This window comes from Heteronotia binoei, chromosome 4 (genome assembly GCF_032191835.1).
Source record: "Heteronotia binoei isolate CCM8104 ecotype False Entrance Well chromosome 4, APGP_CSIRO_Hbin_v1, whole genome shotgun sequence".
NCBI classification, from domain to species: Eukaryota; Metazoa; Chordata; class Lepidosauria; order Squamata; family Gekkonidae; genus Heteronotia; species Heteronotia binoei.
The window spans coordinates 181,218,487-181,231,787 of NC_083226.1; the positions used below are offsets into that span (position 1 = coordinate 181,218,487).

General features: G+C 51.1%; 1 protein-coding gene across 2 annotated transcripts in view; it reads right to left on the bottom strand.

The window, feature by feature from the left end:
* SPMIP6 (sperm microtubule inner protein 6) overlaps window positions 1-13,301 on the bottom strand; it is a 46,722-nt gene that overhangs the window by 22,755 nt on the left and 10,666 nt on the right. For both annotated transcript variants that reach the window (XM_060236462.1, XM_060236463.1), the window contains exons 2-3: window positions 3,090-3,237; window positions 1,093-1,205 (exon numbers count right to left, since the gene is read on the bottom strand). In XM_060236462.1, coding sequence (XP_060092445.1) covers window positions 1,093-1,205; window positions 3,090-3,237 — 261 coding nt within the window. The remainder of the gene's footprint in view (window positions 1-1,092; window positions 1,206-3,089; window positions 3,238-13,301) is intronic.

Consider the following 13,301-nt stretch of genomic DNA (forward strand, 5'->3'; position numbering starts at 1 on the left):
ATTTATATCCCGCCCTCCACTCCGAAGAGTCTCAGAGTGGCTCACAATCTCCTTTCCCTTCCTCCCTTACAACAGACCTCCTGTGAGGTGGGTGGGGCTGAGAGGGCTCTCACAGCAGCTGCCCTTTCAAGGACAACCTCTGCCAGAGCTATGGCTGACCCAAGGCTATTCCAGCAGGTGCAAGTGGAGGTAGGGTTGCCAAGTCCAATTCAAGAAATATCTGGGGACTTTGGGGGTGGAGCCAGGAGACTTTGGGGATGGAGCCAGGAGTCATCAGGGGTGGAGCCAAGATCAAGGCTGTGACAAGCATAATTGAACTCCAAAGGGAGTTCTGGGCATCACATTTAAAGGGACGGCACACCTTTTCAGTTCCTTCCTTCCATAGGAAATAATGAAGGATAGGGGCACCTTCTTTGGGGGCTCATAGAATTGGATCCCCTGGTCCAATCTTTTTGAAACTTGGGAGGTAATTTGGGGAGAGGCACTAGATGCTATACTGAAAATGTGGTGCCTCTACCCCCAAAAACAGCCCCCCTAGAGTCCCAGATACCAGCAGATCAATTCTCCATGATTTTCTATGGGAATAAATCTCCATAGGGAATAACAGAGTTCCCAGCAGACATTTCCCTCCCCTCCCCCCGCTTTCTGACGACCCTGAAGCGGGGGGAGGGTCTCCAAACCGGGGGATCCCCTGCCCCCACCTGGGGATTGGCAAGCCTAAGTGGAGGAGTGGAGAATCAAACCCGGTTCTCCCAGGTAAGAGTCCATGCACTTAACCACGACACCAAACTGGTAGTAACAGGTCTCAAAAACCCCACTTTCAGGGCCAAGAGGCAGAACTCCTCCCCTGGAAAACGTCATTCCTCCCTTGCTCTCCCCTAGCTCGGAAAAGGTTGCAGATGTCTGAGCAGGCCTCAGATTCATTGGGAGCTCACAGGAGCACAGCTCCTGAACCTTTCTGAGAATCCCACCTCCTCCTTCTGAGAGTTCCGCCTCCTTGTCCATTGAAGAGTAGGTGCAGCTGCGTAACAATCCCTGGATGAGCTCCACCACCTATTTTTCTACAAAACGACCCCTGGTCCCAAGGATTACCCTGGGTATCCGCGGAAGGTAGGTGGTATATTTGTTCCACGCTGCGCTGTTGTAGGGCCCCGTTCTCCACGTTGCGTATCTGTCATCACCAACGAAGACTGGATTGTACTTTTCTGCAATTTAAAGAGAAGGACATTTTCATCAGTGTGTGTGTGTGTGTGGGGGGGGTGTAAATAGAAAGTCCCATAGAACACAAAGAAAAATTGGTAGGTCTGCGATAAAGAACTCCAGCAGTCCAAAGAGGCACGCAGGGCTCCCCTTCTAAGAAGGAACGGCATGAGCCGAAGCTTGCTGACTCGGGGTTGGGAAATTGATGGACATTTGGGGAGTGGAGGATTTAAGGAGGAGAGAACTGAAATGCCATAGAGCAGGGGAGTCGAACATGAAGCCTGAGGGCCGAATCAGGCCCCCGGAGGGCTTCTAACAGGCCCCCGAGCACCTGGGTATCATTTGCTTCCTTCTCCTTCTCTCTTGCTTCCTTCTGCATAACATCTTGCTTTGTGAGGCTTGTTCAATCGCACAAGAGCTACAGAGCAAAGCCTCTATTTTCTCCATTGGCTGTGGCTCCTCCCTTGGGGAGGAAGGGAGAGCTGGCTTGAAACTGAGTGTAGTTTTTGTAAGATTGCTGTATGTTTTTAATGTTTTAATTATATAATTGTGTGAAATGTTTAAATTTTAACTATGTAAACTGTGAAATGTTTAAACTTTTATGTTTAATTTTATATTCTTATGTTAGATTTTATATGCTGTAAGCCGCCCTGAGCCACCTGGTGGGAAGGGCGGGATACAAATTACAACTAAACTAAACTAAACTAAACTAAACTAAACTAAACTAAACTAAACTAAACTAAACTAAACTAAACTAAACTAAACTAAACTAAACAACTCAATTGCACAGCAGAGCTACAGAGCCAAATCTCTCTTCTCCCCCTCTTGGTCCCCTAGGGAAGGAAGGAAAGAGCCACAGCTTCCTTTGCCCAGTTCCCTGGATCCCATGGGAGAAATACAAAGAAAGCGGCTATAAGACCAATGACCGCTAATGTTTTCAGCATGTTTTATTTTAAGTTTTTTTTTTCAAAAAAAATATTTAATTGTGTTTGTGTTGTTTATAAAGTTTATATCTCTGCTATCTGATCTTAAATAGGAACACACATGGCCTGAATCGACATAGCCCAGCCCGGCAACGTCTCATTTATGTCAGATCCGGCCCTCATAACAAACGAGTTTGACGCCTCTGCCATAGAGGCCACGCTTCAAATAGGGTTGCAACACTCCAGAGAGCAGAAGAAGGTCTCCTAGAATTACAACTGGGGAGCAGATAAGGTGGCCAGATCCAGGTTGGGAAACTCCTGGAGAATGGACAATGAAGTCTCGGGAGGATAAGTCCACCCTTGAAATCAGAGAGAGCCAGTTTGGTGTCGTGGTTAAGTGTGCGGACTCTTATCCGGGAGAACCAGGTTTGATTCCCCACTCCTCCACTTGCAGCTGCTGGAATGGCCTTGGGTCAGTTATAACTCTGGCAGAGGTTGCCCTTGAAAGGGCAGGTGCTGTGAGAGCCCTCTCAGCCCCATCCACTTCACAAGGTGTCTGTTGTGGGGGAGGAAGGGAAAGGAGCAGAGGTGCATCAGTGGCTGTTAGCCACAAGGGATAGATGGTTCTTACTCTTACAGTAACATCAGTAGGGAGCTGGATCATTCTTGCCTCAGGGGCCTTGAGATATTAAACCAAGGCCATCTGGAAAAGCTCAGTTTTCCTGATCCTGCATTGGGCAGGTGGTTGGACAAGATGGTCTCTATGGACGCTTCCAACTCTATGAGATTCTATGAGATTACCAGGCCCTGCCCATTCCTGTGTTACTGCATTTTTTATCAAGGAAACAGGGTCTCAAGCATCTGGTTCTCTGTGTATGAACAGGAGTCCTCTTGCAGTGACTGCCAAAGGGCCAAAGATGGAGAGCCGGACTCACAGGGGACAAAGAGGGAAGTAACAGCAGCTACCTTCTTCCCTGGTCACCCAGTACTTGTACGGCCGATAAGCTGTTGGCTCCGCGGAGTTCTTGTATGTGTATTCCTGAACCGCCCTCTTCACCATCTTCTCCAGATGTGTCTGGTCCACCTGGTTGTCCAATCTGGGCACCGTCAAACCCTTAAAAGCAGGAAGGAGACACATCAGTGTATAGCATGAGAGCTCTCAATACATCACAGTATTGGGCCGGGGGGGGGGGGGAGCAGAAATGATGGTGAATTAGTTTTATCCAGGGCTTTTTTTTTGTAGCAGGGACTCATTTGCATGTTAGGCCACACACCCCTGATGTAGCCAATCCTCCAAGAGCTTACAGGGCCTACTGTAAGCTCCAGGAGGATTGGCTACATCAGGGGGTGTGGCCTAATATGCAAAGGAGCTCCCGCTACAAAAAAAGGCTCTGGTTTTATCCCACCTTTTCCACCCAACAAGTTCAGGGTAAAGCAGTGAGTGTATTTAACCTCCCAACAGCCCCAGGAGGACATTTATTGTTATTTCTCTACTTTTACTCATAAGAACATAAGAGAAGCCCTGTTGGATCAGGCCAATGGCCCATCCAGTCCAACACTCTGTGTCACATAAGAACATAAGAGAAGCCCTTTAGGATCAGGCCAATGGCCCCTCCAGTCCAACACTCTGTGTCACATAAGAACATAAGAGAAGCCCTGTTGGATCAGGCCAATGGCCCATCCAGTCCAACACTCTGTGTCACATAGGAACATAAGAGAAGCCCTGTTGGATCAGGCCAATGACCCCTCCAGTCCAACACTCTGTGTCACATAAGAAAATAAGAGAAACCCTGTTGGATCAGGCCAATGGCCCCTTCAGTCCAGCACTTTGTGTCCCACAGTGGCCAATACACACACACACACACTGTGGCTAATAGCCACTGATGGACCTCTGCTCCATATTTTTAGCCAATCCCCTCTTGAAGCTGGCTATGCTTGTAGCCGCCACCACCTCCTGTGGCAGTGAATTCCACTTCAAGTGTGGCTTGTCTCTTCATGGCTGATTTGGAAAAGGAATACATTCTGAACTGTAAGGTGAACCCTTTTTTTACCAATGTGCTATGGTTCAAAAGGTACATAGACGACATTGTAGCATGGTTCAAAAGGTACATAGACGACAATATGACAGACTTGGATGCTGTACAACAGACGCTTCCCCCTAAATTCACAGGGCTTTCATTGCTGTCAGAGGGCCATCTAGCCTCTGTTGAAAAACCTCCAAGGAAGAAGAGCCCACCACCTCCCAAGGAGGAAGCCTGTTAGAATCATAGAAGAGTTGGAAGGGACCTCTGGGGTCATCTAGTCCAACCCCCTGCACAATGCAGGAAACTCACAAACACCTCCCCCTAAATCCACAGGATCTGCATTGCTGTCAGATGGCCATCTAGCCTCTGTTGAAAAACCTCCAAGGAAGGAGAGCCCACCACCTCCCAAGGAGGAAGCCTGTTCCACTGAGGAATTGCTCTAACGATCAGGAAGTTCTTCCTAATGTTGAGCCAGAAACTCTTTTGATTTAATTTCAACCCATTGGTTCTGGTCCTACCTTTCAGGGCCACAGAAAACATACTATCCTTGTTGACAAGATGGTAAAATGTGGTTTACATTGAATCACTGTGTTGCTCAAACAGCTCTCTTGTCTTCCTGGAAACTGTGAAATTGCCACAGCCGGTGTGGCTGGGGGGAAATGTAATATAGAGGAAGCGAATTCTTTGCACACGGTGTTTGTTAGTGTTGCCTTAGCTACTAGCGACGGTGGGAATAGACAGTTACACAAGAGAAGGAGACAGAGACAAAACGGTGCTCGGCCACCTTCTAGTCTACTTCCCCCCAACGGTGGTAGAGTAGTGGGACCAAGAGGAAATGCCGTCTCCGTCACTGGTGTTATGCAACGCCAGGTCTATCAACAACAAGACCTCGACCCTCAAGGAGTTTTTACTCCAACAGGATGTGGACCTGGCTTGCGTGACGGAGACCTGGGTGCGGGACGGAGAGACAGTAGCTCTCTCCCAGATGACCCCCCTAGGCTACTCGGTCTTTCACCAGTCACGGAATAACGGGCGGGGGGGGAGGGGTAGCGTTGTTCATTACGGAGGATTACACCTTTCGGGCTCTCCCGGCTCCAAGGATCGATGGCATTGAATGTGCCGGCCTGACGTGGGATGTTGGAGAGGGGTTGGCGATCTGGCTGGTGTACCATACGCCCAACGCACCAGCCAGCGCCTTACCATCACTATTGGAGGCAGTGGCGGGCTGGCATTGGAGTTCCCGGGGCTTATGGTCCTGGGTGACTTCAATGTCCATGCCGATGACACGGCCTCCACTCAGGCGATGGACCTAGTGTCTTCCATGGCGACACTGGGGCTCTCTCAATTTGTCACAACTCCCACGCATCAGGCCGGGCACACATTAGACCTGATCTTTGCATCCGGGATTTTGGTGAACGATATCGCGGCTGAAGCGGTTCCATGGTCGGACCACCTAGCCCTTAAGGCCCGTATGGAGACGTTGCCCCAACCCTGTATGGGCGGAGAGCCTATTTTGGCTCGCCCCCAGGGGCTTGATGGACCCGGAACGGTTCCAAACAGCCCTGAGGGATCCCTTGCCCACTGGCAATTCTCTCGATGACCTGGTGGAAGTCTGGCAGGGCCAGCTATCCAGGGCTATCGATGAAATTGCACCTCGGCGCCCTCTGCGCCCTCGCAAGAGGCTGGCACCATGGTATACCTTGGAGTTACGCCAGCTGAAACAAGGGCTCAGACGACTAGAGAGACGGTGGAGGCATACTCGGGACGAAGCGACGAGAACATCCTATAGAACGCTTATGAGGTCTTATGAGATGGCAGTCAAGGCTGCAAAGAAAGAATACTTCGCAGCCAAGATTGCATCTGCAAAATCGCGCCCAGCACAATTGTCTAGAGTAATTGGAGATCTTATAACACTGCCACAAGGCAAACCAAATATTAGGGAATTAGAAATAGGCTGTGAGGCATTCGCGAAATATTTTGCAGATAAAATCTCATCGCTCCGCCAAGACCTGCCTATCACATTAGACACAGTAAGTGAAACTGAGGCTCCGCGCCTGTCTTCAGATTTAGTACTGGACCACTTCGACCCACTCAGCTTGGAGGAAGTTGATGGAATTCTCTCTGCTGCTCGCCCACAACATGTGATTTGGACCCTTGCCCCTCTTGCTGATTAAATCCTGCCAGAGGGAGCTTAGATGTCCTTTACGGGACATCATAAATAGATCCCTCCTAGAGGGGCATTTTCCAACGCCTCTGAAAGAGGCCTTGGTCCGCCCCCTCTTGAAAAAACCTACAGCAGACCCGGCCGAATTGGCAAACTACCAACCGGTGTCCAATTTACCATTTTTAGGTAAAATTATCGAGAGGGCAGTGGCGTTACAGCTACAGAGATTTCTAGATGACGCTTCTGTCTTAGACCCGTGCCAGTCTGGCTTCCGACCGGGCCACGGGACGGAGACGGTCCTGGTCCGCCTTGGTGGATGACCTCCAGCGGCAACTGGATCGAGGCGGCGCGGCAATACTGATGTTATTAGATCTGTCGGCTGCGTTTGATACAGTCGACCATCGGTTGCTGATCCACCGCCTCGCCGACATAGGGGTTGAGGGGCTAGCCTTACAATGGCTTTCTTCCTTCCTCATGGGTCGGGGACAGAGGGTGGCGATTGGGGGTGAGCGATCCCAGAGGCGCACACTAGACTGTGGGGTGCCCAGGGAGCAGTTCTCTCCCGATGTTATTCAACATCTATATGCGCCCCCTCGCCCAGATTGCCCGGAGATTTGGGCTGGGTTGCCATCAATACGCAGATTGACACCCAGCTCTATCTACTAATGGACGACCGGCCCGCCTCCGCCCCGGGGAACTGGACCGGGCTCTGCGGGCTGTTGCAACGTGGCTTAGACTGAGTGGGCTGAAGTTAAATCCAGCGAAGACAGAGGTTCTCCATGTGGGTCGTGGCACTCTGGGGAAGGAAATATCTCTCCCGGCCTTTGACCGAGGCGCCGCTAAAGACGGCGCAGCGGGTAAAGAGCCTGGGCGTCTTACTGGAGCCTTCATTATCAATGGAGGCCCAGATAACAGCCACTGCCAAATCAGCCTTCTTCCACCTGAGGCGGGCGAGGCAGCTGGCCCTTTCCTAGAGCGTCAGGACCTAGCAATGGTGATCCACGCGACGGTCACCTCAAGACTGGACTACTGTAACGCTCTCTACTTGGGGCTGCCTCTGTACCGGACCCGGGAGCTGCAGCTAGTGCAGAACGCGGCAGCCAGGCTGTTACTCGGTCTCCCAAGATGGGAGCATATACGGCCGGGGCTGCGCGGACTGCACTGGCTGCCAATCGTTTACCGGATCCAGTACAAAGTGCTGGTCAATAACCTTTAAAGCCCTATATGGCCAAGGACCGACCTACCTGAGGGACCGTCTCTCCCCATATGAGCCCCAGAGAGCACTGAGGTCAGTGGGGAAAAGCAGACTGAATATCCCTGGGCCAAAAGAAGTTAAACTTCAAAGCACCCGCACTCGGGCCTTTTCCGTTGCGGCCCCACAACTCTGGAACCAACTCCCAGAGGAGGTGCGGGCCCTGCGGAACTTAGACCAGTTCCGCAGGGCCTGCAAGACCGCCCTCTTCAAACAGGCGTTCACCAATAACTGAATTAATGTTTACCGCCAGATTAATAACGTTTACCGCCAGTGTTGATTTAGGAATGTTTTAATTAATTATCGATTATTGACTGATTTTAATGTGAATTTTAATGTGAATTTAATGTTTTTATTACTGTATTGTTTACTTGAAGTGTTGTTAGCCGCCCTGAGCCTGCTTCGGCGGGGGAGGGCGGGATATAAATAAAATTTTACATTACATTTTACATTACATTACATTACCTGCTGTGTTCAGTTTTCTGGGAGGAGGAGGAGGAGGAGAAGAAGAAGAAGTCTGCAGATTTATACCCAGCTAGCGTTGCCAATCCCCAAGTGGGGGCAGGGGAACCCCCAGTTTGGAGGCCCTCCTCCCACTTCAGGGTCGTCAGAAAGCGGGGGGAGGGGAGGGAAATGTCTGCTGGGTACTCTATTATGCCCTATGGAGATTTATTCCCATAGAAAATAATGGAGAATTGATCTGCGAGTATCTGGGGCTCTCGGGGAGCTGTTTTTTTGAGGTAGAGGCACCAAATTTTCAGTACAGCATCTAGTTCCTCTCCCCAAAATATCTCCCAAGTTTCAAATGATTGGACCAGGGGGTCCAATTCTATGAGCCTCAAAAAGAAGGTGCCCCTATCCTTCATTATTTCCTATGGAAGGAAGGCATTGAAAAGGTGTGCTGTCCCTTTAAATGTGATGGTCAGAACTCCCTTTGGCGTGCAATTATGCTTGTCACAGCCTTAATCTTGGCCCCACCCCTAATGTCTCCTGGCTCCACCCCCAAAGTCTCCTGGCTCCACCCCCAAAGTCCCCAGATATTTCTTGAATTGGACTTGGTAACCCTATACCCGGCCCTCCTCTCTGAATCAGAGACTCAGAATGGCTTACAATCTCCTATATCTCCTCCCCGAACAAGAGACACCCTGTGAAGTGGGTGGGGCTGAGAGGGCTCTCCCAAAAGCTGCCCTTTCAAGGACAACTCCTGCAAGAGCTATGGCTGACCCAAGGCCATTCCAGCAGCTGCAAGGGGAGGAGTGGGGAATCAAACCCGGTTCTCCCAGATGAGAGTCTGCACACTTGACCACTACACCAAACCAGCTCTCCCAGCAGCTGCCCTTTCAAGGACAGTGTGAGGGCTATGGCTGACCCAAGGCCATTCCAGCAGCTGCAAGTGGAGGAGTGGGGGATCAAACCCCGTTCTCCCAGATAAGAGTCTGCGCACTTGACCACTACACCAAACCGGCTCTCTCCTACACCGAGAAAGGCAAACTGATCCCCAAAGTGGCGGCTAGCCAACACCCAAGGTCGGCCCCGCTGCTAGGCAAATTAGGTGATTGTCTAGGGCGCTGGCCTTCTGGGGTCGCCAAATTGAGTGCCTCCCGCGTAACTCAGTGATATTATCAGTGCGAGTGTGTGCGTGCCAGAAGTTAGCCTTGTCTAGGGTGCCAGACGGTATAGGGCTGGCCCTGCCGACAGGGCTTTATTGTAGCAGGAGCTCCTTTGCATATTAGGCCACACACCCCCTGATGTAGTCAATCCTCCAAGAGCTTACAGGGCTGTTAGACAACTGAACTTTCCTAAGCCTTTTGGCTTCAGTAGACCTCGGAGGGTGAAGCTCTGCCTAGGACTGCATTGATAATTACGCAGCACGCTGCCGATAAATACTGAGTGGACGTGCAGACAGATTCAGGTAGCAGCTGGCCGAACATATATATGAACGTATGAAGCTGCCTTCTACTGAATCAGACCCTCGGTCCATCAAAGTCAGTATTGTCTTCTCAGACTGGCAGCGGCTCTCCAGGGTCTCAAGCTGGGGGTTTTCACATCTATTTGCCTGGACCCTTTTTTTTTGGGAGATGCCAGGGATTGAACCTGGGACCTTCTGCTTCCCAAGCAGATGCTCTACCACTGAGCCACCCGTCCCTCCGAAGTTTGAGACCAGGGGCACTTTGAAGCTCGATTCAAAATATAAGCTTTTGTGTGCAAGTGCAGCTTCATCGCAGTGAGGGGCGTGGACATGCATAAGAGACAGATACAATATACTCTTTTCCCTCAGATTCAGTTACTGGATGGTTGTTTTTTCAAATAAGGGGAGGGGAACGCTTTTGAGCCCACCCCCGATCCTTTAATAGCGGCTATGAAACCTTTCTGGGAAAATCTATCATATTTTTTATCTTGCCTTCCTTCCTTGAATTTAAGGGCAGTGTTTTTATACAACCTCCGCCTCCAATTTCGTTACTAGGAAGGTTGGCTGCGATTGGACCAGGGTAGCCCAATGAGCTTCACGGCTGAGCAGGGAACCAGACCTGAATTCCTGACCTGCACTTCCCACTCTACACCTCTGAGATCCAACCCCTTCCTCTCCCACCCAAGGCACAACCTTCCCTTTTAGTACACCAAGTTTACCTCAGTGCTGATACATGAACCCATGAAGCTGCCTTCTACTGAATCCGACCAATCGGTCCACTAAGGTCGATATTGTCTGCTCAGACCGGCAGCTGCTCTCCAGGGTCTCCGGCTGGCAAGCCTTTTACATTACCTACTACCGGAGCCTTAACTGGAGATACCGAGGATTGAACCTGAGGCCTTCTGCTTGCTAGGCCGATGCTCTACCACAGAGCTACAGGGGCCAAGCTAGCCCAATCTTGTGAAGTCTCTGAAGCTCAGCGGGGACAGCACGGATCAGGAGACCACCAAGGAAGTGGCAGAGGTAGGCAACGGCCCACCACCTCTGTTTGTCTGACCTGATGGTCCAGGCTAGCCTGATCTCATAATCTCTCGGAACGTAAACAGGGTTGACCCTGATTACTACTTGGACGGGAGACCACCAGGGAAGTCCGGGGCTGCTACACACAGGCAGGCAATGAAGAAGAAGAAGAAGACTGCAGATTCAAACCCAACCTTTCTCGGTGAATCCGAGACTCAGAGCGGCTTAAAATCTCCTATACCTTCCTCTCCCACAACAGACACCCTGTGAGGTAGGTGGGGCTGAGAGAGCTCTCCCAGAAGCTGCCCTTTCAAGGACAACTCCTGCGAGAGCTATGGCTGACCCAAGGCCATTCCAGCAGCTGCAAGTGGAGGAGTGGTGAATCAAACCTGGTTCTCTCAGAGAAGAGTCCGCACACTTAACCACTACACCAAACTGGCTCTCTATTAGAGCTATTGCTGACCCAAGGACATTCCAGCAGGTGCAAGTGGAGGAGTGGTGAATCAAACCTGGTTCTCTCAGAGAAGAGTCCGCACACTTAACCACTACACCAAATTGGCTCTCTATTAGAGCTATTGCTGACCCAAGGACATTCCAGCAGCTGCAAGGGGAGGAGTGGGGAATCAAACCCGGTTCTCTCAGAGAAGAGTCTGCACACTTAACCACTACACCAAACTGGCTCTCTATTAGAGCTATTGCTGACCCAAGGCCATTCCAGCAGCTGCAAGGGGAGGAGTGGGGAATCAAACCCGGTTCTCTCAGAGAAGAGTCTGCACACTTAACCACTACACCAAACTGGCTCTCTATTAGAGCTATTGCTGACCCAAGGCCATTCCAGCAGCTGCAAGTGGAGGAGTGGTGAATCAAACCTGGTTCTCTCAGAGAAGAGTCCGCACACTTAACCACTACACCAAATTGGCTCTCTATTAGAGCTATTGCTGACCCAAGGACATTCCAGCAGGTGCAAGTGGAGGAGTGGTGAATCAAACCTGGTTCTCTCAGAGAAGAGTCCGCACACTTAACCACTACACCAAACTGGCTCTCTATTAGAGCTATTGCTGACCCAAGGACATTCCAGCAGCTGCAAGTGGAGGAGTGGTGAATCAAACCTGGTTCTCTCAGAGAAGAGTCCGCACACTTAACCACTACACCAAATTGGCTCTCTATTAGAGCTATTGCTGACCCAAGGCCATTCCAGCAGCTGCAAGTGGAGGAGTGGTGAATCAAACCTGGTTCTCTCAGAGAAGAGTCCGCACACTTAACCACTACACCAAATTGGCTCTCTATTAGAGCTATTGCTGACCCAAGGACATTCCAGCAGGTGCAAGTGGAGGAGTGGTGAATCAAACCTGGTTCTCTCAGAGAAGAGTCCGCACACTTAACCACTACACCAAACTGGCTCTCTATTAGAGCTATTGCTGACCCAAGGCCATTCCAGCAGCTGCAAGGGGAGGAGTGGGGAATCAAACCCGGTTCTCTCAGAGAAGAGTCCGCACACTTAACCACTACACCAAACTGGCTCTCTATTAGAGCTATTGCTGACCCAAGGACATTCCAGCAGCTGCAAGTGGAGGAGTGGGGAATCAAACCCGGTTCTCTCAGAGAAGAGTCTGCACACTTAACCACTACACCAAACTGGCTTTCCCAGAAGCTGCCCTTTCAAGGACAATGTGAGGGCTATAGCTGACCCAAGGCCATTCCAGCAGCTGCAAGGGGAGGAGTGGGGAATCAAACCCGGTTCTCCCAGATAAGAGTCTGCACACTTAACCCCTACACCAAACTGGCTCTCCCAGAAGCTGCCCTTTCAAGGACAATGTGAGGGCTATGGCTGACCCAAGGCCATTCCAGCAGCTGCAAGGGGAGGAGTGGGGAATCAAACCCGGTTCTCTCAGAGAAGAGTCCGCACACTTAACCACTACACTAAACTGGCTCTCCAATCACCAACCACCTCTGGTCATCTTTTGCCTTGAAACCCCGTAAGGTCGCCATAGGTAGCCTGTGACTTGCTGGATCTTTCCACCACCAAAGTACCTGAGCCGAGCTCTCCCATCTGCCTGCTGTCTTCCTAAAAGCAATGGAAAACCTCTTGCACCCGGACACCCCCCTTCCCCCCCCAGGGGCCAGCTGGGCGTGGCTGCAGACCCCTTCGAGGCTTTACCTTGGAGAGCGGTGCCTCTTTATCCCACGCTCTTAGAGAGGGCTCCTGGTAGCTCTCCCGGGTCAAGCATGGCACCCGGTACGAGTCCGTGTAAGTGCTGAGGGGAGTCTCCGTTTTATGCGCAAAGACGAACATCTCGCCAAAGGCCGGGCTTCCCGGAAAGTGCCGCCTTGGAGTGAAACTCTCTACAGCTCTCGAGGGTCCCTAGCAAAAGGGGCTTGGGTGCATAAGACTAGAAAGGAGTTCTGCCCGGAAACCCACCCCAGCTCCCTGCAGATAAGAAAATAAAAGGGGAAACTTTTCAACTCTGGTAACAAACTACAGCCTGTGAAGGGCTCTCAAATCTCATTCCTGTCCCCCCTTCCCTGTCACTGGCCCTGCCTACATCACTGTGACTGATGTCACAGTCAGAGAGGGCAGCCATAACACAGGTGAGCGTGAAGTCCAGCCCATGGGCCAAAGGGACAGTGCCCAAAGGGTGCCACTTCGGAATATGGGAGCCTCTCCTAGGGATTTGGAATACACAAGATGGCAGGAGCTGTGGCTCATTGGGAGAGCATCTGCTTGGTGTGCAGAAAGTCCCAGGTTCGATACCCGGCATCTCCAGTTAAAGGACCAGGCAGGAGGTGATGAGAAAGACCTCCGCCTGAC